Here is a 25,977-nt window from a genome sequence, read left to right as displayed (position 1 = left end):
CTATGTGATGTTTCTGGGGGACAATGATAGGATGTTTCTCTTCCCAGGGTACATCGACTGAAGACATTCACCTCCCAACTCTCAGCGGGCCCTCTGCATCAACAATGGGGCTCAGTTTTCTTAGAGCACTAGCTTTTGGGACGACACCACTTCTGGAAAGACACTTCATCTCTTCAGCGAATCCATCATGCTGTGCGTTTCTGATTATAACTACCTTTGCTTGTGTCACCTCATCTGTCTCTTATTGTTTGAGTTTTTTGTGCAGTACCTGACCTTGTGTACTTGCTTGGCTATAGCTCGAAAGAGAGTTTTCCAACTGGAACACTTCTCCAGTTGAGCCGAGTTCACTTTCAAGATCTTTGGTATTGAAAGCTGTGACCTGTGGGCGTATGTCTGCATCTGCATTAGGGTCTATGAGGGCAAAGGTCTCTGGCTGTAAGTATGTGTCTGGACAAGGCTGAACCTTTAAACCAGTCGGTGTGTTTCAATAAGGCTGCTGGCATGGAGCATGTCCCATGACTGCAGGATTGTGTTCTGTACTGACAAATTGCCACTGCTCCGGACTCATGGATTTCCTGATACGGGCAACTCTGTTGGTGACATACACATAAAGTATTCTGCTCATGTTGTGAATGTAGCCTAATACAGCCTGGCTATTTGTGTAGAATGTGACTTTGTGAATGTCAGTGTCTAGTTCACCTTTGATTAAATTTGTCATCTCAACAGCCAGGACAGCAGCACAGAGTTCTAGCCGGGGAACGCTGTGCAGAGAATGTGGGGCCAGCCTCAACTTTCCCATGATGAACCCAACGTGAGTATGTCCTTCCATGTCTATTGTTTTGAGGTATGCTACCGCTAATATGGACATGGTGGATGCATCACAGAAGACACATAGTATTTTGTGGAACACAGAGAAACAGGCATATATGATCTTTAGTTTGAAGCTATTCAAGCTCGTGAAGTGAGTCCGTCCACAGTTTCCACTGTTCTTCCTTCAGGGTTGATAGATGAGAGTCCCATTCAATTTGTTCAGCAGACAATTCTTTGACCAATGCTTTTCCTTGAATTGTCACAGGTGCCACATATCCCAGGGGATCATATAGACCATTAACTGTGGATAAGATTCCCCTTCTAGTAAATGCCTTCTTCTCTTTGGATTCACAGAAGGTGAAGGTGTCAGGCTGCAGGTTCCAGGTAAGTCCTAGACTGCACTGCAGTGACAAGGGGTCTGCGGTTAGCTCCAGATCTTTAAGGTTTTTGGCCCGTTCTTCTGGAGTATTGCCATATATTACCACATGGCTGTTAGAGGCGATCTTGTGTAGTTTTATGCCTGACTCTGCTAACATCTTCATTGTCCCTTTCAGGATAGAGATGGCTTCTTCGTCGGTGGGGAACGACGAAAGCCTGTCATCGATGTAAAAATTCCTCATGATGAACTAGCTTCAGTGCCATATTGCTCTTCCCCATGCAGGGCTGCTGTTGTCAAGCCACGAATAGCTACCGCAGGGGAAGGAGAGTTTCCAAATACATGTATTTTCATGTGGTACTCAGTAATCTGCTTGCTTTGGTCATTATCTTCAAACCACAAAAACCTGAGGAATTTGCGATGGTCTTCCTCAACAATGGAGCAGTAGAACATTTGTTGAACATCTGCCACTACTGCTATGGGCTCTTTGTGGAAATATATGAGGCCCAGAGTAATGCATTGTTCATGTCTGGTCCTCCGAGAAGGACATCGTTGAGATAGATGGTTTCATGCTTAGCACTGGAATCAAGTAATATGCATATCGTATCTGGTCTTTTTTCTGTGGAGGGTAAACATCAAACATTGGTAAGTACCAGCAGTCTTGTTGCACAGTCTGTGCTGGGGCTAGTTCTAGTTCTGCTTGATCTTTGTCAATCATTGTTTGCATGAACGTGAAAAAGTGTTATTTCATATCTTGTTGGTTTTCCAGCATGCAGCGTAGGAATTTGAGACAGCTAACTGTTTGTTGTTTGTTGTTAGGCAGTCACGGCCTGTTTGGCCTGAATGGCAGAGATGCTACCCAGCAGTTAGCTTCGTCCATGAAAACTTCTTTGTCCATCAGCTCAAGAAACAGCTCATCATCAATGGACAAGCTAAGTTTAGTGTCATGCACAGTTGTTTGAAACACATTTCTTTCGAAACTGTAACACTGTTGTAGTTGGTAGCATGTGAGACTCTTGGAGAGGTATGGGATGAGATAGGGCTGAAGATTTTCTCTCTCATAATTATGCTGCCCATGCATGGTGCAAAGACGGAGTGGCACCTATTCGTCAGCACGTTGTTCCAGAAAACATTAAAACTGTCTGTTTTGTGCAACCTTCCAAGACACACATCCCCTACTATGACCCACCCCAAGGTGGAGTCGCTGGGCAAATGGTGCATTGTTAGGCCCATTACATTGCTCTCTAAACTTGTGCACCTGGATTAAGTCTCTTCCAAGAAGTAGTATAACCACATGTGGGTCCAAAGCAGGCACTTTATATGCCACACACTTGAGGTGAGGAAGACATCTGGCTATCTCTGGTGAGGGAATTTCAGACCTGTCATCTGGCAACATGTCACATTCGATGAGAGCAGGCACAGGAATTTGGGTGTTACCATCTAGTGAATCCACGATGAAGCTGCTAGAGTGTCACTCTACTGTCTCAACCACTCCTGAGCATGTCTTTAGAGTGTAGCTTGTTCCTTCTCCTTTGATACCAAAGTAATCAAAGAATTCTGATCTAGCTAGTGACTTGTTGCTTTGTTCATGGAGAAAAGCATAAGTCTTCATGGCTTGATCTCTTTGCCCCGCAGGATACACCCAAACCAGACTGATCTTGGAGCATGATTTTGAAGTCTTTGCAGTCCCAAGGACTTCCATGCATTTGGATGTCACAGATGAAACGGCCTTCAATAGCTGCTCCCCACCTTGATCCATAGTGCTTATTTGGACAACAATTTTCCACGGAGTGGGTCCTGGGTGTAGTGCTGAGCAGTGTTTGCTGCTGCTGCACTCCTTATGCTGTGCAAGCTTGTCACAGCCCTTAGCGATGTGGGTAGGCAATGCACAGCACTTGAAACAGATTTTTTTTTGTCTTTCAGATATGCCTTTCTTTCATCCAATGTTTTGCCTCTGAAGCTGCGGCACTTTCTCAATGGATGAGGCTTGTTATGTAGTGGGCACTGCTTATCAGGGTCACCATCCTTCCTGACTGCTATAGTGCTGTCACTGTTTTCACCATTTGTTGAGATTTCTGTCTTTCTTACAGTTACTGATGTTTTGACATGATGGCTGGATGATACACTTCTTGCCATTTTGGCAGCAAACAAGGTTCCTGTTATGCTGGCAAAGATTGGGTCATTGTGTGCAAACAAACTTCACAAAGGCTGAGAATGGAGGATATGACACTTTGTGTTGTTCCTTATAGCGTGAGCCTACTATGACCCATTTTTCTTGCAGGTTATACGGGCACTTCTGGACAATCGGATTGACCCCACGCGAAGTATTGAGGTATGAGAGACCAGGTAGGTACACATTTGTCATTGCTGCCTCCAGTTCCATATGGGTTTCTCCTAGTTCTCTTAGCTTGTGTTTATCCATGGCTGCGATTTTAGGGAACGCCTCAACTTTTTTGAGGAGTGCTTTTTCAATCATTTTAGGTGAGCTATAAATGTCTTCCAGTCTCTGCCACACCATCCTGAGACCTGTACTGGCATTGTGAATATGTATCACTCTCATTGTCTTAGCTTGTTCAGACGATGATGGTCGAAGTAATTTGCACAGCAAGTCAAGCTCATCTCTAGTGGAGAGTTTCAAATCGTCAGTACAGCTGAGGAAGGATGTTTTCCAGGCCCACTCAGGATGATCATCAAACTTCAGTAGGCCTGAACTCACCACCTCCCATCAATTTCGCTGTGTGTACACATGACAATAAAGTATCTTATCTTATCTCCCATCTCACATTAGGTACCTTGCCAGGTCCATTGCAGCTGTTGGACTGGATGGGTTCATGCCGTGTGGAGGGACTGGATGGGCCGAATATGACTGGAGAGGCTGATAATCCTCACTGGAGTATTTGGTGCTATGGGGAGGCTCTCTATAACTGTGCGATTTCCTCAGAGGATTAACAGTGCTGTTTAATTGCATTGGGTTCCAGGTGGCTTCTTTGAATGAATGTTGTGGAACTAACTCCATCCATCCATCCATTATCCGACCTGCTTATCCTGCTCTCAGGGTCGCAGGGATACTGGAGCCCATCCCAGCAGTCATTTGGCAGCCGGTGGGGAGACACTCTGGACAGGCCGCCAGGCCATCACAGGCTGGAACTAGCTCTCTAAACTCATAGTCACTGATTTCACTTGGTGTCGTACCACCCTATTTCACACAACTCCTCACTGCTACACTGCTGGTGCACTGGTAGGTGTGAAACTTTGGGTGGCTTTGCAGCAGGTGATGGGATGGTGATTGGATTTAATGAGTTAGTAGTTTTCAGACTCTGGTGTGATTGGACAGTGGAATGTTGAACTAGAGTGTGAATTGTAGCACTTTCATGGTGATGCTCAACTGCGGCAATATCTAGTTTTGATTTTTTCTCGGTTGAGTTAGGCCTATCCGCTCATATTCATCCTCAGCAGCTGCTTCCAGCACTTTGGCTTTGGCTTCTGCAGCCACAGCCATTCTCCTTTTCCAGCTTCAGTTGATGCAAACTTGCTTGTAGTATAGCTTCTTGTTTATATCTGCCTCTTTTTAAAAAAAATTTTTTAGCAAATGCCAGTTCGCCTTGAGCGGCTTCTGCTTTTGCCTGTGCTCTCAAAGCTATAGAGCTTGCTACAGAAAGTTTGCGGACTCATGAGCAGCTGGATATTCGTGATTTGCTCTCCAAAAGTTATTCAAGGTCCAGTTCTTCATTGTGCTTTTTCATAATGACAGATTGCTGATGTTTCTACTTACAGGTCTGATAATTACTGGCCGTTGGAAGATGTGCCTTTTTACTGTTCTGCCCCTGCTAACATGTAGCGTCCAGCTTGCTAGCTCAGGAGACAGATGAGTTTCCAAAGAAAGACTCAGATTCAGAAGGAGTTCCGTTTAAAGATTTTACTCAAGAATATCTGTAAAACTAAACATACATATAAAAAGCACGTCAATTTCATATAAAACTTGTTAGAAGACTAGACTAATACTTTATGTCTATCTCTGCGCAGATGAAGTAGATTATTAAACCGTTATAAAGAATCGTACTGACTACCGAACTTCTGCTGGAGGGAAAAATGTAGCCTCCGTTTATTCGGTAGTTTGGGGAGAATGAAGAAAAATGAACGGCGTCTCAGTGACGTAATCAATCCGCGCATGCAAGCGCAACACCGCCCACTTGTGGACAAACAAAGTCGTAAACAAAATAATAGTACACAGTAACACATAGTCATACAAATACGCTGGTGTCATATCTCAACACTCCCACTTATGAATCATGAGCTTACTGCATACCTTTTCTTATTCATAGAACAAAAATAAAAATAAAAATAAAACTTGGTATAACCCATACCACTCACATTTCACACACCAAACATTGCCTTAGCAAATGTCTTCAGTTTTACCTTGGATGCGGGCTTCGTCATTACATCCGCAACCATTTCGTCTGTAGGGCAATACACCAATGACATCCTTTCCTCTCTTATGGTAGACCTTATAAAGTGGTATTTGATATCCACATGTTTGCAGCGTTGCCTACACACCGGGTTCTTCGCTAAAGCTATTGTCCCCTGGTTGTCCTCATAAACCACTGTTCTCTTGTATTCATATGAATCAATACCTCCCAGTAACTGTTCAACATAAATACATTCCTGGATGGCTAAAGCCAGAGCCATATACTCCGCCTCGCACGTAGAAAGTGCCACAGTAGCTTGTTTCTTGGCTTTCCAAGAGATAAGTGCACTTCCCCTGCTCATGCTCAACACAGTAACCTGATGTGCTGCGTCTATCCGCAGTATCTGAAGCCCAGTCGGCATCACTATATGCCTGTAAGCCAAGCTTTTCGTCGCTCTTCCTGTAACAGAGCTGTTTATCTGTGGTGCCCTTAAGGTAACGAAACACATGTTTTACTGTCACCCATTGCTCTTCAGTAGGCTCTGCAAAATGCTGAGATAGCTTGCTCACAACAAAACATAAATCTGGACGTGTACATGTAGCTAAGTATATTAGACTCCCGACCACCTCTCTGTACTTTTTCACATCTAACATTTTTGGTGCATCTTCTGAGTAGTCTAATTTCTGCTCACATGGGGTTTCTCTTACCCTGCACTCCTGCATATCAAAACGCTCCAATACTTTCTCAGAGTACCTTTGTTGTGAAACTGTTACACAGTTGGCGGACTGAGTGAAGTCAATCCCAAGAAAGCACTTTAACCTGCCCAGATCTTTCATCCTGAATTTTGTGGACAGCATCTTTTTCACCTTACTCAGCATCTCTGTGCTGCTTGATGCTATGATAAGATCATCTACCCAGGTTATAATGATCGTTTTCCCTTCCTTTGACTCCTTGGAGTACACACAATGGTCTGATTGGTTTTGTGTAAAACCATCACCTGTCAAACACTCGTGTAACAGTAAATTCCAATTGCAGTCAGATTGCTTGAGGCCGTAGATTGACTTCTCTAGTTTACACACTAGTTTTTCTCCCTTCTCAATATAACCCTCAGGTTGTTCCATGTATATGTCATAGTCTATGGGGGCATGAAGATAGGCCGTCTTTACATCCATCTGGTGTAAAATCAAGTCATACTGAGCCGCCTTCTGTAGAAGCACTCGAACACTTGTTAGGTTGGCTGTCAGCGAAAATGTCTCCCCATAATCCACCCCAGCTCTCTGGCTATATCCCTTTGCTACAAATCTAGCCTTGTACTTGTCGTGTCCGTCTATATCTGTCTTTATCGAATACACCCACCTTCCTCCCACTGTTTTCTTGCCCTCTGGCAATTTCGTAAGGGTGAATGTTTTGTTGTCTCTTAGAGACTCCATTTCCTCGTCCATTGCCCTGGACCACTTTTCTGATTCTGGCGATTCCATGGCCTCTTTAAAGGTCAGAGGGACACCGCACACTGCCCTGTATGCATAATCTATAGTAGTGAGTGAGCTGTCATCACTGTCACCCTGACTATAGTCAGTCAGATATCTCGGAGGGTTGCGTTCCCTTTGGGGGTACCTCCCACTGGCTGAGGCTTGTGATGTCACCCTTGGGTGCTCCTCGTCATCATCCTCGGGTGCTGACGGTGTACCGTCAGTCTGTACATTTTTCTGTACTCTGTTTTGGGTAAACTTCCCTTCTATGCATACTGCACACTCTTTGTCAGGTTTACACACTTTACCCTTTATATGCATACCATCAGTGATATCCTGTAGCTTTATGATATCGTCATAGTTGCAGTGGCCCATTATCTCATGCCAAGTTTCTATATCATGGCTCACATGGCACTTTTCAACAACACATTCAGTTTGCAAATAGTACATTTTCCCCTGTACAAAAATGTCAAACCTGGTACCATCCGGTGACTTTAGGGCATCCCTGCCCTCTTCGAAGAACACACTGGCTCCGTGTGCTGTCGCAGACTTCACAGAGAAGAGCTCTTGGGGGTACGATGGAATATATAGTGCGTTCCGCAGTGTCACTCTACACCGTCGCCCCTCACTGTCGAGCAGACATACCGTAACATCTCCCCTGCCCTGCACCACACCAAAGGTGCGCTTACCGTCCGCCAGCTCCATGCAGTGTTTCTCTGGCTCGAACGAGCTGTCAAAGCTCTTGAACTTCTTCTTATCATTGACTATGTGGGAAGAAGCCCTACAGTCCACAATAAATCCTGGTTTGAACTGTTGCCGTCGTCCTGGTCCTGCTGAGCTGGTCTCTCCAGCCTGCACTCTGAAGATGTAGTCCTCTTCTTTCGCAGTATTCCCCGGTCCCTGACCTCGACCTGCTCCGTGACCACCGCCGCCGCCGCCACCTTGCTCGCGTGCACATCTGGCTCCATCAGCGCGGTCCTTCTTCTTGCACACTTTGTCCGTGTGACCCTTGATCCGGCAGAAGCTGCACCACACGCTGCGTGAACAGTCCGATTTCCGATGGCCTTTGTCACCGCATCGCCAGCACACCGTTTGATCATCTTCACCCTCACAGCGTTTCACTGGCTTTTTCTTAGGCGCTGCGTGGGCCTTCATCACCCTCTCGGACGTCTCGTCCGATGCTGTAGCATTAGCTACATCTTCTGCCGCCTCAAAGTTTCTCAATTTGGCCTTAAATTGTCCCAATGCCAACTCACTGTCGCCATGTGTCACCATTAGAGTGAATGGCTTATATCTCTCAGGTAACCCCCTCATCACCATGGCCATCATTAGTCCCTCACTCGGTGCGTCTCCCGCCCCTTTGAGAGCCGTAATGATTTGTTCAGCTCGGATAATGTATTCGGTGATCGTCTCATTATCAGCTTTCTTTAGCCCAGTCAATGTTACATACAGAGTGACAATCCGGGGTCTGCCCTTACCAATGTAATGTTCCCGCAACACCCGTAGACTCTCTCTACCGTTGTTCTTCGTTTCTCTGAAGATCAGTCCCAAGCTTGTGTTGTCCAATAAAGGCGCCAATGCGCAGTAGGCGTCCGCGTTCCGCTCCTCGTCTAGGGCCTGCTTTTCCGCTGTCAAAGGTCCCGCGGGCTCGGTAAGAATGGTGGTTTTCAGCCCCACACCATGCATGCAACAGAGCATTCGCTCTTCCCACAGTTCATACTCATCGGCCTGTCCGTTGAATGTGGGCCACCTGCTCTTCTTTCGCTCCATCTCCCTAGGTAGCGTTAGCTTAGCTTAGCGTTCCGTTAGCTTCCCGATAGCTTCTCCCGATGCTAACTAGCTTCACACTTGCTAACTTGCTACTCCGTGCTATCCTGCGCGCATCCCGCCATCCGAGGTTATCACACTTCGTGTACTTCTTTTATCAAACTACTAAATAATCCAACGTTATCTGGGCCCATAACCTGTTAGAAGACTAGACTAATACTTTATGTCTATCTCTGCGCAGATGAAGTAGATTATTAAACCGTTATAAAGAATCGTACTGACTACCGAACTTCTGCTGGAGGGAAAAATGTAGCCTCCGTTTATTCGGTAGTTTGGGGAGAATGAAGAAAAATGAACGGCGTCTCAGTGACGTAATCAATCCGCGCATGCAAGCGCAACACCGCTCACTTGTGGACAAACAAAGTCGTAAACAAAATAATAATACACAGTAACACATAGTCATACAAATACGCTGGTGTCATATCTCAACAAAACTCAAACCAGACGAACACATCCACTATTACACACAACCATGTAAAGATGAAACTAACTGACTACAAATCAATACGTTTAGCCTCATGCTAACTTACATTACAACTTCCATTGCCGCGCTAGCGGCTAGCTTCGGGCTAACTTATATTGCAATTCCCACTGACTTGCTAGCGGTTAGCATAAGGCTACGGATTAACTACAGAACGGACTTTCTCTTATTACTGATTTTCATGAACTTTCTCTGTAAACATTTATGAGAGAACTGAACATATAAATACTTACAGGCAAACGTTTTATGGCCAGACAATGAGAAAGAAAATAAATAAAAAATTGTCACATCTGCACAGGCTATGGCAACCGTTCAGGCACAATGCTAAAGTAAAGGCAAATGCACAATTGCAGTCAACTCCAAACACCGCCACAACACCGCTGCAGCCAGACAACACAATTATTATCATTATTATTAATATTATTATTATTATTAAACCCGCATACAGCACAATTGACATGGCAGGTCCCAGTTGCTAATGATAAAAAATATGTGTGTTATATTCTCTAGCTGTATGAGAGAAGAACTCCAAAGTCTTGAAGACAAGGCCATGGAAAAAGTCTGGATTTTGTATATTAGAAATAGCCAAGAACCCAGTGAAATTAACCCATCAACCCACTCATGGCTGAGATGGGGAGCAAGACATTTTTTTTTCATATTAAGCCCTGTTAATTACTATTATTATTATCATTATTGTTATTGTTATTATTATTATTATTAGTAGTAGAAGTAGTAGTAGTAGTAGTATCAGAAATATATTCAATTACTTATTATTATTATTATTATTAGTAGTAGTAGTAGTAGTAAAAGCATACTGGTACCGATTTTCCAGCACAAGGGCGATGTGCAGAACTGTAGTAACTACAGAGGTATTGTAATGAATGAAAGGTCACGTGTTTAACTTGACCTACTCACGGGTGTACGTGCAGTGCGTGTGACGTAGACAGGAAGTTAGTAGCGCATGTGATGAAGGGGGTATGTCGGATGAACGCTAGTAAAAGCTACGCAGTTAAGAACCTACGAAGTCGGCTCGTTCTTGAATTATTCTTATGTCAGTAAGACAAGGCGTCTACGGACATTACATGGTGTCAGAATAGTCTGTGTATCTGAACACGAGCGGTCATGCCGAAGTTTTATCCGCCGAGTGAATTCAAGTTTGACTGCCCCGTTGAATGGCCGCAGTGGAAACAACGGTTTTCGCGCTTCAGGCTCGCGACAAAGCTGGATAAAGACGACGGGGAGATTCAAGTGAGTTCGCTGATTTATGCAATGGGCAGCGAGGCTGAAAAGATATTCAGCTCGTTTGACTTCGCGGCGGAGGGTGATAAAGTGGACTATGATATCGTACTGAAAAGGTTCGACGACTACTTTATTCCCCGCCGTAACATCATACATGAGAGGGCGTGCTTCTATCAACGTAGCCAGCAGCCAGGAGAGACAGCGGAGATGTACATCCGGACATTGTATGAGCTGTCTGAACACTGTGAGTTTGGGGACAAGAGGGATGAACATATCAGAGACCGTCTGGTAGTGGGCATAAAAGACAAAGTGCTCTCCCGTCAGTTCCAGCTCACAGCGGACCTTACTCTGGTGAAAGTCATTGAACAAGTGCGCCAGGCGGAGGCAATAACGAAGCAGCTCAGCCTCCAAGCTAACCAACCAGAGGCCCAGCTGGCTAACGTCAATGTTGTCCGACGGCGGGACGGACGGCAAAACAAAAAGGGCGGACAGCGTCATGGTGGCAGCAGACCTGCAACCAACAAAGTAGATGAATGCGGGAGGTGCGGCAAGACGCAGCACACCGATGAGCGGAAGTGTCCTGCAACGAACAGTAAGTGCAACAAGTGTCATAAAAAGGGACATTGGGAGCGTGTATGTCACTCTAAAGCGGTGAGAGAAGTCACTGAAGAGGTTAAACAGCTGTACTTTCTGGGAGAAGTTGGCAAAGAGAGCAGTCAGGAAGATTGGACTGTTAGTTTAACAATAAGTGATGTACCAATAACCTTTAAAATTGACACGGGGGCTGACGCTACTGTTATCAACCAAGGGACATTTAAAAAGCTGAAGCCAAACATAAAACTGGGACCTCCTGACACATGCTTCATAAGCCCAGGTGGAAACATCAGCTGCATAGGACAGTTTCAAGCCACAACCAACTACAAGGAGAAACAATACTCCTTTCCAGTGTATGTGATCAAAGGGAGAGGCAGCTGTCTGCTGAGTCATCCAGAGGCAGTGGAGATGGGTCTAGTGAAGCGGATGAATGAGGTCAGTGGAGTTTTCGGTTCAAGTGGACTGCTGAAAACAGACCCAGTGAAAATAGCTCTGGTGGAGGGTGCCCAGCCATACGCGGTGCATACAGCCAGATGGATACCACTGCCACTTGTACCACTGGTTAAGAAAGAACTGCAGCGCATGGAAAATGAGGGCATTATTGAAAAAGTGACTCAGCCCACAGAATGGTGCGCCGCTATGGTGCCGGTGCTGAAACCGAACAAGAAAGAGGTTCGCTGCTGCGCTGACCTCAGGAGGCTGAATCGAGCGGTGAAACGTGAGAAATACGTGCTGCCCACTATGGAGGAAATAATGCCAAGGCTCGCAGGGTCAAAGTTCTTCACAACGTTGGATGCAGCAAATGGGTTTTACCAGATCCCCTTGCATGAAGACAGCAGGGGGCTCACCACTTTCATCACCCCATTTGGGAGGTATGCTTTCTGCCGCCTTCCATTTGGTATAACGAGTGCTCCAGAGATTTTCCAGAGAAAGATGGCGGAAACTCTGACCGGGCTAGAGGGCACAGAGGTGTACATGGATGACATCCTTATACATGGAGAGACTGAGGAAATCCATGACCGGCACCTAGCAGAGGCGCTGGGGGTCATTGAAACAGCAGGTCTCAAACTGAACCAAGCGAAATGCAAGTTCAAACAGAAACAAGGCCGCTTCCTTGGTCATATCATCAACGAGGCAGGCATCAGACCTGACCCGGACAAAGTGGCCGGAATAGAGAACTTTCCTCAGCCCCAGAACTCAAGAGGTTCCTCGGGATGGTGAACTATTTGGCAAAATACGTCCCAGAGCTGTCCACTGTAGGTCAGCCGCTTTATGGACTCCTTAAAGCAACGACAGAGTGGCTGTGGGGACCTGCACAGAACACAGCATTCCAAGACCTTAAAGCAGCACTCGCCACCGCCCCGGTACTCACCTTTTATGACGTCACTAAGGCTACGGTGGTGTCAGCAGATGCCAGCAGCTACGGGCTGGGGGGCGTTCTGCTCCAGCAGCACGGGGAACACTGGAAGCCCGTGGCCTACTGCTCCCGACGGCTGAGTGACGCAGAGACAAGGTACGCACAGATCGAGAAAGAGTGCTTAGCCAGCGTCTGGGCATGTGAAAGGTTCGAGAAGTACTTGTTTGGGCTTGACAATTTCAGACTTGTCACCGATCATAAACCACTAGTGCCTCTCATGAACAGCAAAGACTTGGATAATGTGCCCATTAGGTGCCAGAGACTGTTGATGAGGCTGATGCGTTTCAATGCAGTGGCTGAATACGCACCAGGCAAAACGTTAGCTGTGGCTGACGCACTCTCCAGAGGCCCAGAGCAGCGCTACGGAGATGGTGCTTCTCATGATGATGTTGCGGCACACATTGATGCCATCGTGGGCCAGGTGCCTGCCACACCTCAAAGGATGCAGGAGATAAAACAGAGCACGGATGGGGATCTGCAGCTCCAGACAGTGTTGGGCTTCATCAGACACGGCTGGCCTGAGTATGTCGATAAAGTGCCGGAGACAGTCAGAGACTTTTATCAAGTGAGAGGGGAGTTATCTGAGGTAGATGGTTTAGTCATCAGAGGCAGTCGTATCGTCATTCCCACAGAGATGAGGGAGGTGATCTTAGACAGAATACACGACGGGCACCAGGGGATAGTTAAGTGCAGAGAGAGAGCTAGCCAGTCAGTGTGGTGGCCCAAAATGACAGAGCACATTACAACAAAGATACAGCAATGTCAATTCTGCAGAGAACACAAGAACACACAAAGAAAAGAGCCTTTAATGTCAAGTGAGCTCCCATCCAGACCATGGCAGAAAGTTGGCATAGACCTGTGTGAGTACAAAAAGCAAAACTACTTGATAGTGTCTGACTATTATTCCAGGTTTTTGGAGATCCTAAATCTACCAACAACTACTAGCAGTCAGGTTGTAGCTAGGCTGAAGGCTACATTTGCACGTTTTGGTATCCCTGAAATTGTAGTTAGCGATAATGGGCCACAGCTAGTTTCAGAAGAGATGAGGAGGTTCAGTGAGGATTATGATTTCATCCATGTGACTTCAAGCCCACACTACCCCCAGAGTAATGGACAGGCAGAGAGGGCTGTTCAGATAGCCAAAAGCATATTAAGGCAGGAAGACCCTCTCCTCGCCCTGTTGACATACAGAGCTACACCCTCTTCTTCCACTAGAGCCAGTCCAGCGGAATTGCTCATGGGTAGGAGACTCAGAACCACCTTACCCACATTGCAGCATAACCTGAAACCGGCCTGGCCTAAAGAGGAACTGATCAAAACCGCTGACGCCGCAGCCAAATCGAGGCAGGCTTTCTACTACAACCGCAGGAACGGCGTGCGGACACTGCGCCCACTGAACTCGGGTGACGCAGTACTCACCAAACCTGATGGACAGAAAACATGGACAATGCCAGCAGTTGTTCACAGTCAGAGCTCCACTCCCAGATCCTACATAGTGGAGACAGCTCAAGGTGAACATTACAGAAGGAACAGGCGCCACCTGTTGGCCACACCTAAAACACTCACCTTTGTCAGCAGGGATCCTGACCATGTCACTCCAGGGGAGAGTGGAAACACGAATGAGTCCCGAACAGCAGAAATGCCAACTTCCACACCATATGTTACTCGCTCTGGCAGGGTGAGCAAGCCTGCAATCCGGCTGGATTTGTGAGGCGTATGGACTTGTGTACTGTGGGGGATTTTTTTTTTTTTTTGTGAAAAGGGGGGTGATATACAGGTTATAAAATCATCTTAGAGGGGGAGATGTAATGAATGAAAGGTCACGTGTTTAACTTGACCTACTCACGGGTGTACGTGCAGTGCGTGTGACGTAGACAGGAAGTTGGAAGCGCATGTGATGAAGGGTGTATGTCGGATGAACGCTAGTAAAAGCTACGCAGTTAAGAACCTACGAAGTCAGCTCGTTCTTGAATTATTCTTATGTCAGTAAGACAAGGCGTCTACGGACATTACAGGTATAAAGTTGATCAGCCACAGCATGAAGATATGGGAAAGAGTAATAGAAGCTAGGTTAAGAGGAGAGGTGATGATCAGCGAGCAGCAGTATGGTTTCATGCCAGGAAAGAGCACCACAGATGTGATGTTTGCTTTAAGAATGTTGATTGAGAAGTATAGAGAAGGCCATAAAGAGTTGCATTGTGTCTTTGTAGATTTAGAGAAAGCCTAAGACAGGGTGCCGAGAGAGGAGGTGTGGTATTGTATGAGGAAGTCGGGAGTTGCAGAGAAGTATGTAGGAGTGGTGCAGGATATGCATGAGGGAAGTGTGACAATGGTGAGGTGTGTGGTTGGAATGACAGATGGGTTCAAGGTGGAGGTGGGATTACATCAAGGATCAGCTCTGAGCCCTTTCTTGTTTGCAATGGTGATGGACAGGTTGACGGACGAGATCAGGCAGGAGTCTCCATGGACGATGATGTTCACGGATGACATTGTGATCTGTAGTGAGAGTAGGGTGGAGGTTGGGGAGAGCCTGGAGAGGTGGAGGTATGCACTGGAGAGAAGAGGAATGAAAGTCAGTAGGAGCAAGACGGAATACCTATGCGTGAATGAGAGGGAGGACAGTGGAATGGTCAGGATGCAAGGAGTAGAGGTGATGAAGGCATATGAGTTTAAATACTTGGGGTCAACTGTCCAAAGTAACGGGGAGTTCAGTAGAGAGGTGAAGAAGACAGTGCCGGCAGGGTGGAGTGGATGGAGAAGAGTGTCAGGAGCGATTTGCGACAGGTTTGGACATGTGTGGAGGAGAGATGGTGGGTATATTGGGAGAAGGATGCTGAATATGGAGTTGCCAGGGAAGAGGAGAAGAGGAAGGCCAAAGAGGAGGTGTATGGGTGTGGTGAGGGAAGACATGCAGGTGGCTGGTGTGACAGAGGAAGATGCAGAGGACAGGAAGAGATGGAAACAGATGATCCGCTGTGCCGACCCCTAACGGGAGCAGCTGAAAGTAGTAGTAGTAGTATTAGTAGTATCACAAAGATATTCAAATACTTATTCATTTTATTAAGTAAATTATGTGTCATTAGTAAAAATTGTTTATAAAATTTTAGATATTGACTATTTACCCACTTAACAATTATGATTATAATATGTTAATTACATTTGAATAAAATCTGGCTATATAATTTTGTAAGACTGTCTCTGTAGATTATGAGATGCTTTTAATGATAAGGGAATTATTTTTGCTTCTTTCTTTTTATAAGGCATAATATCGTACTTTTATTTCTTCCTTAAAACTAATTCCTATCCCACTCTCTTTTGCTCTTTCTCCCACTGTAGCATAACCTGACTTTTTCTTGCGCGGAGTCTCACTCCTTTCCAGTCTTCTTCAACTCCTCATCCTTTCTGCGGCTCCTGGGGCAGGGTGAGAGTGATATGTTGTCTGTCAGTCTGGCCTTTCGTACATGGAATCCCAGTGGGCTGTTGATGTACACCGTCCTGGCAGATGGCATGGTGGAAGTAGGGCTAACAGATGGCAAGGTGACCGTCTACATCAACGTGACACAGAAGAAAAAGACACGCATTGAGATCTCATCAGGTAAGGTTAAATTTATAAAGGAAAAATAGATGTGTAACAAAATCCTGGTGACTTAGGTTGAGGTCATGTACTGATGCTATCCTGGATTCAACATCTTGACAAAAAGTTAATAATGAGCAGTTATGATTTTTTTTAACCTTTATTTTCACCCAGACATATTTTGTGAGGCATGCATTCTCTCTTGCCCTTTATACTCTCAATTACACACGCATCCCGAATGTGAGTTGCTGTTTAACTGAAATCATCTACTTTTGAATTCAGCCCCATCAGAACGATAACATCTCTAAGTTCCTGGCATCTGTTCTTAACCAGTTGGTAGGCAGTGATTTTATTGTGGATAAGGTGAGGGACATCATCATGGAGGGGGATGAAACCGTGGTTTCTGGTGATGTTACATCTCTCTTCATGTGCATTCCTGTTGATGAAACAGTGGAGGTAGTCCATCTGAAATCACAAGACGACCCCCCCCCCCCCTTAGCCATTATTAAGGACCACCCTTAACAATGACTGTTAAGGGTGGTCCTTAACAATGACTGTTGTCTACACGCCAGAGAGCAGCGGTTGCTAGCTTATTTGTAGATACACTTAAATGGAGGTAAGACTGCTTAAACTTGACAAGTTATATTAAAGTGAAATATCCCTTTAACTTTGTGGCAAAGATGCTAGCTAGTGTGAATATTCCCAAACCAAACCAAACACATCATACATCTATATGGAGAAGACTGCTTAGTTAGATAATTCTCTTTTTAAGAAACATGAAGAAAAGTAAACACGTTCATTCAAAATTGATGGACCTTGAAGGCTAGTTGTATCACACGCACATGGGCAGTGGAATTGCACTGGTAGCGATCTTGCTGCCTAGAAACACAAGGTGACAATGCGTTGCATTTGCAAATAATAATAATAATAATAACAATGCATGGGAAGTGCATGGGAAGCTCCAGTCCATTATAAATCTAATGTAACCCACTTGGATAAGGAATAACCTGCAAGGATGATTAATAACCATCTAAGGTAAGTAGTAGTAGCCATAGGGTAAGTACACCTCTTTACTAGGCTCGTAGGAGTCGTGATTAACTGGACTGAGAAATAATAGGAGCCGGACAACCAGGATAAAATGGTAAGTAGAAATATTTAGTTTCAGATGAGAAAAAGAGAACAAATCTCTGACCAAGGCGCTCCGTGTAATTAAAATGTCTTTATTGGAACTTGGACATATCCAAAAAGGACCTAAAAATGCCCACGCGTAGCGGCTCGGGCCTTCTTCAGGGCAGAAACTACTAACCTTGGACCAAAGAGCACCCAACAAAAAAATATATTACTTAACTACGGAGAGGACTGAGCACGCCACTGACTCCAAACACATGTAGAAATATTTAGTGTTGTAGTTGCAACACTCAAAGGTACACATACAATTATACAATGCAATATACAATAATCCCTCAATGACCCGGGTCCTAATACAGTAAGCGCTTTTGGTTCAATAAAGAAAATAAAAATAAAAGTGTGTGTGTGTGTGGAAAGTCCTACCACACCAGGCGTGTGGGAGATTTGTGGGGTTAGATTCAGTGTCCTACCATACCAGACGTGTGGAAGATAGTAGGTGGAGAATCTTCTTTTTCTCTTGGTTCCCGAGCGGTGGCTCGCCAGTTCCTCGTCAGGAACAATCAATCACTCAAAAGACCCAACCTGTATTACAAACAGGGTTTAGTCACTATATCAATTATCAACTAACTGTACAGTAAATATTCTCACACAACTGTAACATATGCTTTCACAATTGAATAAACTCAATATATATATATATATATACACTACCGTTCAAAAGTTTGGGATCACCCAAACAATTTTGTGTTTTCCATGAAAAGTCACACTTATTCACCACCATATGTTGTGAAATGAATAGAAAATAGAGTCAAGACATTGACAAGGTTAGAAATAATGATTTGTATTTGAAATAAGATTTTTTTTACATCAAACTTTGCTTTCGTCAAAGAATCCTCCATTTGCAGCAATTACAGCATTGCAGACCTTTGGCATTCTAGCTGTTAATTTGTTGAGGTAATCTGGAGAAATTGCACCCCACGCTTCCAGAAGCAGCTCCCACAAGTTTGATTGGTTGGATGGGCACTTCTTTGAGCAGATTGAGTTTCTGGAGCATCACATTTGTGGGGTCAATTAAACGCTCAAAATGGCCAGAAAAAGAGAACTTTCATCTGAAACTCGACAGTCTATTCTTGTTCTTAGAAATGAAGGCTATTCCATGCGAGAAATTGCTAAGAAATTGAAGATTTCCTACACCGGTGTGTACTACTCCCTTCAGAGGACAGCACAAACAGGCTCTAACCAGAGTAGAAAAAGAAGTGGGAGGCCGCGTTTCATAACTGAGCAAGAAGATAAGTACATTAGAGTCTCTAGTTTGAGAAACAGACGCCTCACAGGTCCCCAACTGGCATCTTCATTAAATAGTACCTGTTAGAGCCTGTTTGTGCTGTCCTCTGAAGGGAGTAGTACACACCGGTGTAGGAAATCTTCAATTTCTTAGCAATTTCTCGCATGGAATAGCCTTCATTTCTAAGAACAAGAATAGACTGTCGAGTTTCAGATGAAAGTTCTCTTTTTCTGGCCATTTTGAGCGTTTAATTGACCCCACAAATGTGATGCTCCAGAAACTCAATCTGCTCAAAGAAGTGCCCATCCAACCAATCCAACTTGTGGGAGCTGCTTCTGGAAGCGTGGGGTGCAATTTCTCCAGATTACCTCAACAAATTAACAGCTAGAATGCCAAAGGTCTGCAATGCTGTAATTGCTGCAAATGGAGGATTCTTTAACGAAAGCAAAGTTTGATGTAAAAAAATCTTATTTCAAATAAAAATCATTATTTCTAACCTTGTCAATGTCTTGACTCTATTTTCTATTCATTTCACAACATATGGTGGTGAATAAGTATGACTTTTCATGGAAAACACGAAATTGTTTGGGTGATCCCAAACTTTTGAACGGTAGTGTGTATATATATATATATATATATATATATATATATATATATATATATATATATATACAGCAAATTGCCTGTATACTACAAAATAATAGCCATTCAAAATAGCTACAGTCAGCTACAATGGTTTTGTAGTTCTGGCCCCTGGACTACTCTCGGTAAACGTTACACTCGAGTTCAAAAACAAACATACACATGTTCTTCTAACATTATGAAACATACTGACATGTGAAATAACCCAAAGTGAAGACTTTCTCTTCAGCCATTTTCAAGTAAAACGCTTTTTCCAAATTCACATTATGACGAGGTTAGCTACATCTTCCAGGCTGGCTAGTTAGCTTTTCATGCTCGCTACATCGCCTGACTCACCAAGACGAACGTTTCTCACGCAGCAACGATGCAGAAATTCCCCCGGAGCCCCGGTGGAAAACAGGAATGCTGGCGATGTCTCTAACTTTTATCAACTCAACTTAAGACTTCTCTGATAACAAATCAACACAAGGACACGAGACGACAGGACGATTGTCTCCCCGCTGATGGACAATGGCGAATTCTTTTGTTCACTCTTTTTTCCTCTCACTTTTAGCTCGAGAGATCGCATGTGTGTTTTCTGTGGCGCGTTCTAACAATCTCGCGCACACAGCAGCTGACTGCCATGGAGGCGGGACTTCCAGATAGGCAGACGCTTCTCATTGGCTAGAAAGCATAGCTCTACACAAATCAACCAAAACACAATATTAACCCTTTGCTGGGATAACTGGATCACATCTAACCAGATATTATTAATAACCCATTGTGTGACTGGGTTAAACTAACATAACATTAACATAACTTATGTCTTCTCAATAAAATGCATAATCGATTTGAAGCCTGCTTTAACTTAACGTTAGGTTTCTAGCTATGTTAGTGTAGAATGACGAGTGGTCAGACACTGGAGAACGTTTAGCAGGTTTATTGATTGGAAAACAACTGAACTCTTTGTATGTAACCGGCAGACCGACTGCTGACGTACTTCCTGTAGCAGTAGTAGGCGGTTACCTTAGTTAGTACGGTGGCTGTGTCATGTCAAACGTGTGGCAACAAATACAATGTTCTACATCCTTTCTCTTTAGCTATGCTTCCAATCCTAAAAACACAAATAATAATCTGCAGGCAAGTATAACAATATAGTTCTGGCCATTACAGGTAAGTATGAAATAGAATGAATATGAGATGAAATGTATCTAAAGCCTAATGTCTGTTGTATGCATATGTAAGGTAGTAATGTAAATCCGCCACAGGGTGGCACTGTTACGCTGTATGTTCCCCTGGGAATGCCGCAAATGGCGATGTTTGTCCCTTTTGCAACACCGTACCCCTAAGTCTTGTCCCGGGCAAAAGGCTACGTTGATCAAATGTTTTTTTGTTTCTTCTGCCGGAAGCTGTGAGTATGATGAGGCCAGCGGCCAGCTGATTGATGAGAGGTGAAGTGTAAGCGAGTGCTAGTAAAGTGTCCAGGTCTCAGCCACGATCCCAAGCCTCCGCCTCCTTCCTTTTCCACGCAAACATCATACTACAACAAACACAACGCAGAGTCCCAGGGCGTGTAGGGAGACGACGGCCGAACGCAAAGTGCAGGTTACACATATAATCACACTCCCCCCCCCCAATAGCCCCTCTGATTGTTGTCCTTATACTCTTCATTGCATGTATTTTCTGTTTGGCTTACAAATGCGGCCTGCCCGTGTGATGTATGAGCCATCAACTGATTTCTGGGTAGGCTGGAAAGTCTTCTGAACAGTCTCTTGTTCACTGGTGTTTTGCTGCGAGTTTTGCTGAGGGTGCCTCTCGTGAGAGACTGGATGATTGTTGTGTCCATGTTGGTCAGTTGGTTGTTGGAGAATGATGCTGGGGTCACTAAGGTCAACCTGTGGTGGTGGTGGCTCCAAGACAGGGAGAATGTGTCTTCTGTTTCTTCTGTGCTCTTTCCCTACTGATTGTATGATGTAAGATCTTAGTTCTTGGCAGATGTTCTTTATTGCACCCATTCGGTCAAACCTTTGTGTTGGAACAAATACAATGTTCTACAGTTAGCCTTAGCAAACTTTAGCTTTCTGGCTAACGTTTGACCCGTTTGCTAAAAAGACACATTCACGTACCTTTCTTTGTGGATTTTGTAATGATTTTGTGGTGGTCATGTCACTGATTTTATGAGTTGCAGATCTTGCATACCGCTGTTCTCTTCTTACTACAGCCATCCACAACACAATCGTTGTACAGGCGCATCGGAATGATTTCAGAATTGTGTGTGTGTGTGTGTGTGTGTGTGTGTGTGTGTGTGTGTGTGTGTGTGTGTGTGTGTGTGTGTCTGTGTGCGCGCGCGTGCGTGCGTGCGTGTGGGGGGGGGGGCAACAATGATATAGTATATGCGTGTGCAGAGGTGTACTGTATAGTGCTCTAAGAGTGCACCGGCACGCAGCTCTGTATGGCTGTATTTGCGATTTTAATACAATAAAGCACGTTATTGAAGACACGTGTCCGCCCCATCTTTTTACTTTTTTGCAGTTAGGCAGTCTCAATATAGCGTTCTGTGTTGAGCTTGAGAGCTTAAGTGATACATTGTATTCAGTTTTAAAATTTCTCTTTCTGCTGCCTACCCACTGGGTAGCGCTATAATTCAGATTCAGACATAAGCCAGCTAGTGCATGTGGGATTAGATACAAACATTTCTTGTTCAACTGACCTTTTGCGAGGTCCCACCCCCCCTTAGTTACTGTTGCTATGTCCATCAAGCTTTTCAGAACAATCCAGGAAGCAGCAGGAAAACCCCAAAACATGAAGGAAGAAATCAGCGCATTCCCAGAGAAAATAAGAGATGTATTTTGGAGTAATTCGTCCTTAATATCATCCTGTGAAAGGCAGAAGGGGTTACAGTATTCAGGAGGGACACATTCAGAATGTTAGAAGTAAAACTGACTTGCGTGGCTGCCGGGTGTGGCTGTAATTGAGGGTCAAGCTTACCGGTCGCAATCAAAGAATGAGGAACCCCATCAACCAATTCTGAAACACACTGTGGACCAGCTGTGCTCTTGCTCTGCAGGGTAAGTTAAATATTTCAGCTGTTATTGGTATGTGGGAGTGCAGGAATGAGGAGACGGAGAGATCGAGTCGAGTCAATTCCGTTTACTCGCCACACAAAACAACACCGATACAGCACAATCTCTCGTGGCAACCAGCTAACCGCTAGGCTGCTGAAAACATGGCTCCACCCCGGAAACTCTAAGCAGTGCCTAGGTCAGCACTCTGAATGTCTGCCTTAAAGGAGCAGCAGCCCCTGGTGAATCTACCCTCATTTGTGTATCACCACACAGCCCCCCCCCCCCAGAATTCACCATCACGAAAAAATGCAACACAACAGTACTCAGCGAAACACAAACAGCCAACAGGCGAACAGTCCTCAGTGAAACAGTCAACGTCTCGGGGGGCGGACCAGGCGGCCAAAACGGCTGCGCTGAATGGGTATGGGAGCGGGGGCAGGGGCAGTGGACAGAGCCGGAACCCGGGCAGGGGCCGAGGCTGGGCCAGGGGCCTGAGAAGGGGGGCATCCACGCTGCAAGGGCAGGGCCAGTTCGACCGGCCCGCCCAGGTCCAAATGGGCAGGCTTGAGACGGTCCACCGAGACCTGCTCCGGCTTGCCCCCCATGTCCACCACAAAGTTCTTAGGCCCCGCTTCCAGGACGCGGAAGGGCCTGTCGTAGGGGGGCTTCAGGGGGGTACGGTGGCTGTCGTGGCGGATGAAGACGTACTTGGCCAACAGCAGATCCTTGGGGACGTAGGACTGAGAGAGGCAGTGGTGAGATGTAGGGATTGGAGCGAAAGCGTTGGCACTGTCCCGGGCCACAGCCCAATAAGAAGCTGCTAACCAGGGGGCCACAGCATCCGGGAGAAACTCACCCGGGACATGCAGTGGCTGGCCGTAAACCAGCTCGGCAGATGAGGACTGGAGGTCTTCCTTGGGCGCAGAGCGAAGGCCGAGCATGACCCACGGGAGGCGATCGACCCAGTTGCTCTCCGTGAGGCTGGCACGACGAGCGGCCTTCCTAGACCGATGAAACCGCTCACAAAGTCCGTTGCCCTGCGGGTTGTACGCTGTGGTGCAATGGAGCTTCACCCCCAGCCCCTCCGCGACTGCAGTCCAGAGCTCCGACGTGAACTGCGGGCCCCTGTCAGAGGTGAGGTCAGCCGGCATGCCAAAATGGGCCACCCAGGATCCGATGAACGCCCGGGCCACCTCAGTAGATGTGGTCGATGAAAAGCTTCCGGCCACCTGGTGGTCCTGTCCACCATGGTGAGAAGGTGAGTGAACCCATGGGAGGGGGGCAGGGGGCCCACCAGGTCCACATTCACATGGTCAAAACGCCTCTCGGGCACCAGGAATGGCGCCAAGGGGGCTTTGGTATGACGGTGTACTTTGGAACACTGGCACGCCACGCAGGAGTCAGCCCAAGCCTTGACGTCCTTCCTGAGGCCGGGCCAGACGAACTTGGCCCCCACCAGCTTAGTGGACGCCTTCACACCTGGGTGGGAAAGGCCATGGATAACGTCAAAAACACGGCGCCGCCAGCTGGTGGGCACCATGGGGCGGGGCTGGCCCGTGGAAACGTCGCAGAGGAGCATGACGTTGGCGCTGTCAAACACCACATCCTCCAACCGGCTTGGTCTGCCGCCATGGCAGCATAATCGAGTCCGAAGTGAACGGACCTTGCCACCGCCGGGGAGAGGCAGTCAGCGACCAAGTTGTCCTTGCCAGCCACGTGCCGGATGTCCGTGGTAAACTCCGAGATGGCAGAGCGCTGACGCTGTTGGCGCCCAGACCACAGCTCGGAGGTCTTGGCCATGGCAAAAGTCAGTGGCTTGTGGTCGATGAAGGCAGTGAAATGGAGGCCTTCAAACAGGAAACTGAAGTGTCGGGGGACGAGGAAGAGACCCAGGAGCTCCCGGTTGAAGGTGCTGTACTTCTGCTCGTTGTCCTTAAGCTGTTTGCTAAAGAAGGCAATGGGATGCCAGGAGCCGCCCACACACTGCTCGCACACTGCCCCGACCGCACAGTCAGAGGCGTCGGTCGTGAGGGCAATCGGGGCAGGGGGGACGGGTGCGCCAGCAAAGCAGCATTGGCTAGCACAGCCTTGGCGTCGTCGAAAGCTTCGTCCATCCCCGGGGACCAGTCATACAAGGGCCGCATGCGGTGAGCTGCGCGGGGAATGAACCTGGTATAAAAGTTCACCATGCCCAAGAACTCCTGCAGGGACTTCACAGTGCGGGGGCGTGGAAAACTGGCGACGGCGTCCACTCTGGCAGGAAGCGGAACGGCTCCTTGCGGGGAGATGCGGTGGCCGAGGAAGTCGATGGACGACAGGCCAAACTGGCACTTGGCTGGGTTGACTATGAGTCCATGCGCACTGAGCCGCTCGAACAACTGCCGGAGCTGCGTCAGTTGCTCCTCCGCGGACGCGCTGGCCACGAGAGTGTCATCCAAGTAAACCAACGAGAACGGCATATCCCGTAGCACAGAGTCCATCAGCCGCTGGAACGTCTGCGCTGCCCCCTTGAGACCTAAAGGCATCTGCAGGAACTCGAAGAGTCCAAATGGCGTGATGACCACTGTCTTGGGCACGTCCCGAGGGTGGACTGGTACCTGGTGGTAGCCCCGCACCAAATCTACTTTGGAAAAGATGGTGGCCCCCGCCAAGTGGGCGGAAAAGTCCTGTATGTGCGTGACAGGGTACCAGTCAGGGGTTGTGGCGTTGTTCAGACGGCGAAAATCGCCGAAGGGGCGCCAACCGCCGTCAGCCTTAGAAACCATGTGCAGGGGGAGGACCACGGGCTATCCGAGCGGCGCACAATGCCGAGGCGTTCCATGGTGGCAAACTCCTCCTTGGCGATCGCGAGCTTAGCAGAGTCGCGCATGTTTGACAGGCCGAGCGTCCCTGCACCTCTCAATGTGCACGGGTATGTAGCGAAAGAGACAGCGTCGATCAAGCGACAGTTCGTAACATCCACCAGCAGCCTGAAGGCGCACAGGAGGGGAACCGACACCGCGGCCATAACGAAGTCCCAGCCGAAACGCCGCCCGCCGAAACACACCTCCACATACCTGGTGCCGTAGGTACGTATGGGCGTGCCGTTCGCGGCATCCATCGGGGGGCCTTGTCCGCCGGCCATGGTGTCCGCGGCCGATGCAGGCAGGATGCCACGCTGAGCGCCCGAATCGACCAGCAGCCGCCGGCCAGATAAGGCGTCCTTGATAAACAACATAGCTGCTATGAGCTCCGACCCTGGTGTTTCCCTGGATGCTGAAGCTGCATGGCGGGCGACACTGGGCACCAAACTGGGCACCAAACCTGTTGTGGAATAACACAGCCCACTGTGACGCTGGCGGCGGGCAGCCGCGGTGCCCACTGCGTCCTCCAGAGGTGGGGGCGAGGTCTGGGTGAGGAGCATCGCATGAACGAACTGCTGCCGGTTGGCGAGGGAAACTCTGTCCGCTTCCGCACCCAGAGCGCGGTTGTCTTTGGTGGAGGAGAGGGGGGAGCTGGCTAGCGCTGTGCGCACAGGCGCTGGGAGCTGCCGTAGAAAAATATGGGTGAAAATGAAGGAGGGGTCCGCCGAGCCCAAAACGGCCAACATCTTCTCCAGCAGCTCGGAAGGTTTGCTATCGCCGAGTCCGTTGAGTGACAACAGGCGATCTGCCTTCTCCATCTCCGACAGCTCAAAGAGCTGCAA

The 25,977-nt window shown here is 47.0% G+C and overlaps 1 protein-coding gene across 1 annotated transcript in view; it reads left to right on the top strand.

Moving 5' to 3' along the window:
• LOC130131967 (contactin-associated protein-like 2) overlaps positions 1-25,977 on the top strand; it is a 285,127-nt gene that overhangs the window by 58,504 nt on the left and 200,646 nt on the right. Inside the window, exon 8 of the mRNA XM_056301695.1 lies at positions 15,956-16,214. Coding sequence (XP_056157670.1) covers positions 15,956-16,214 — 259 coding nt within the window. The remainder of the gene's footprint in view (positions 1-15,955; positions 16,215-25,977) is intronic.

Source organism: Lampris incognitus, unplaced genomic scaffold (assembly GCF_029633865.1).
Source record: "Lampris incognitus isolate fLamInc1 unplaced genomic scaffold, fLamInc1.hap2 H_2, whole genome shotgun sequence".
NCBI lineage: Eukaryota > Metazoa > Chordata > Actinopteri > Lampriformes > Lampridae > Lampris > Lampris incognitus.
This window is presented reverse-complemented; position numbering and strand designations above follow the sequence as displayed.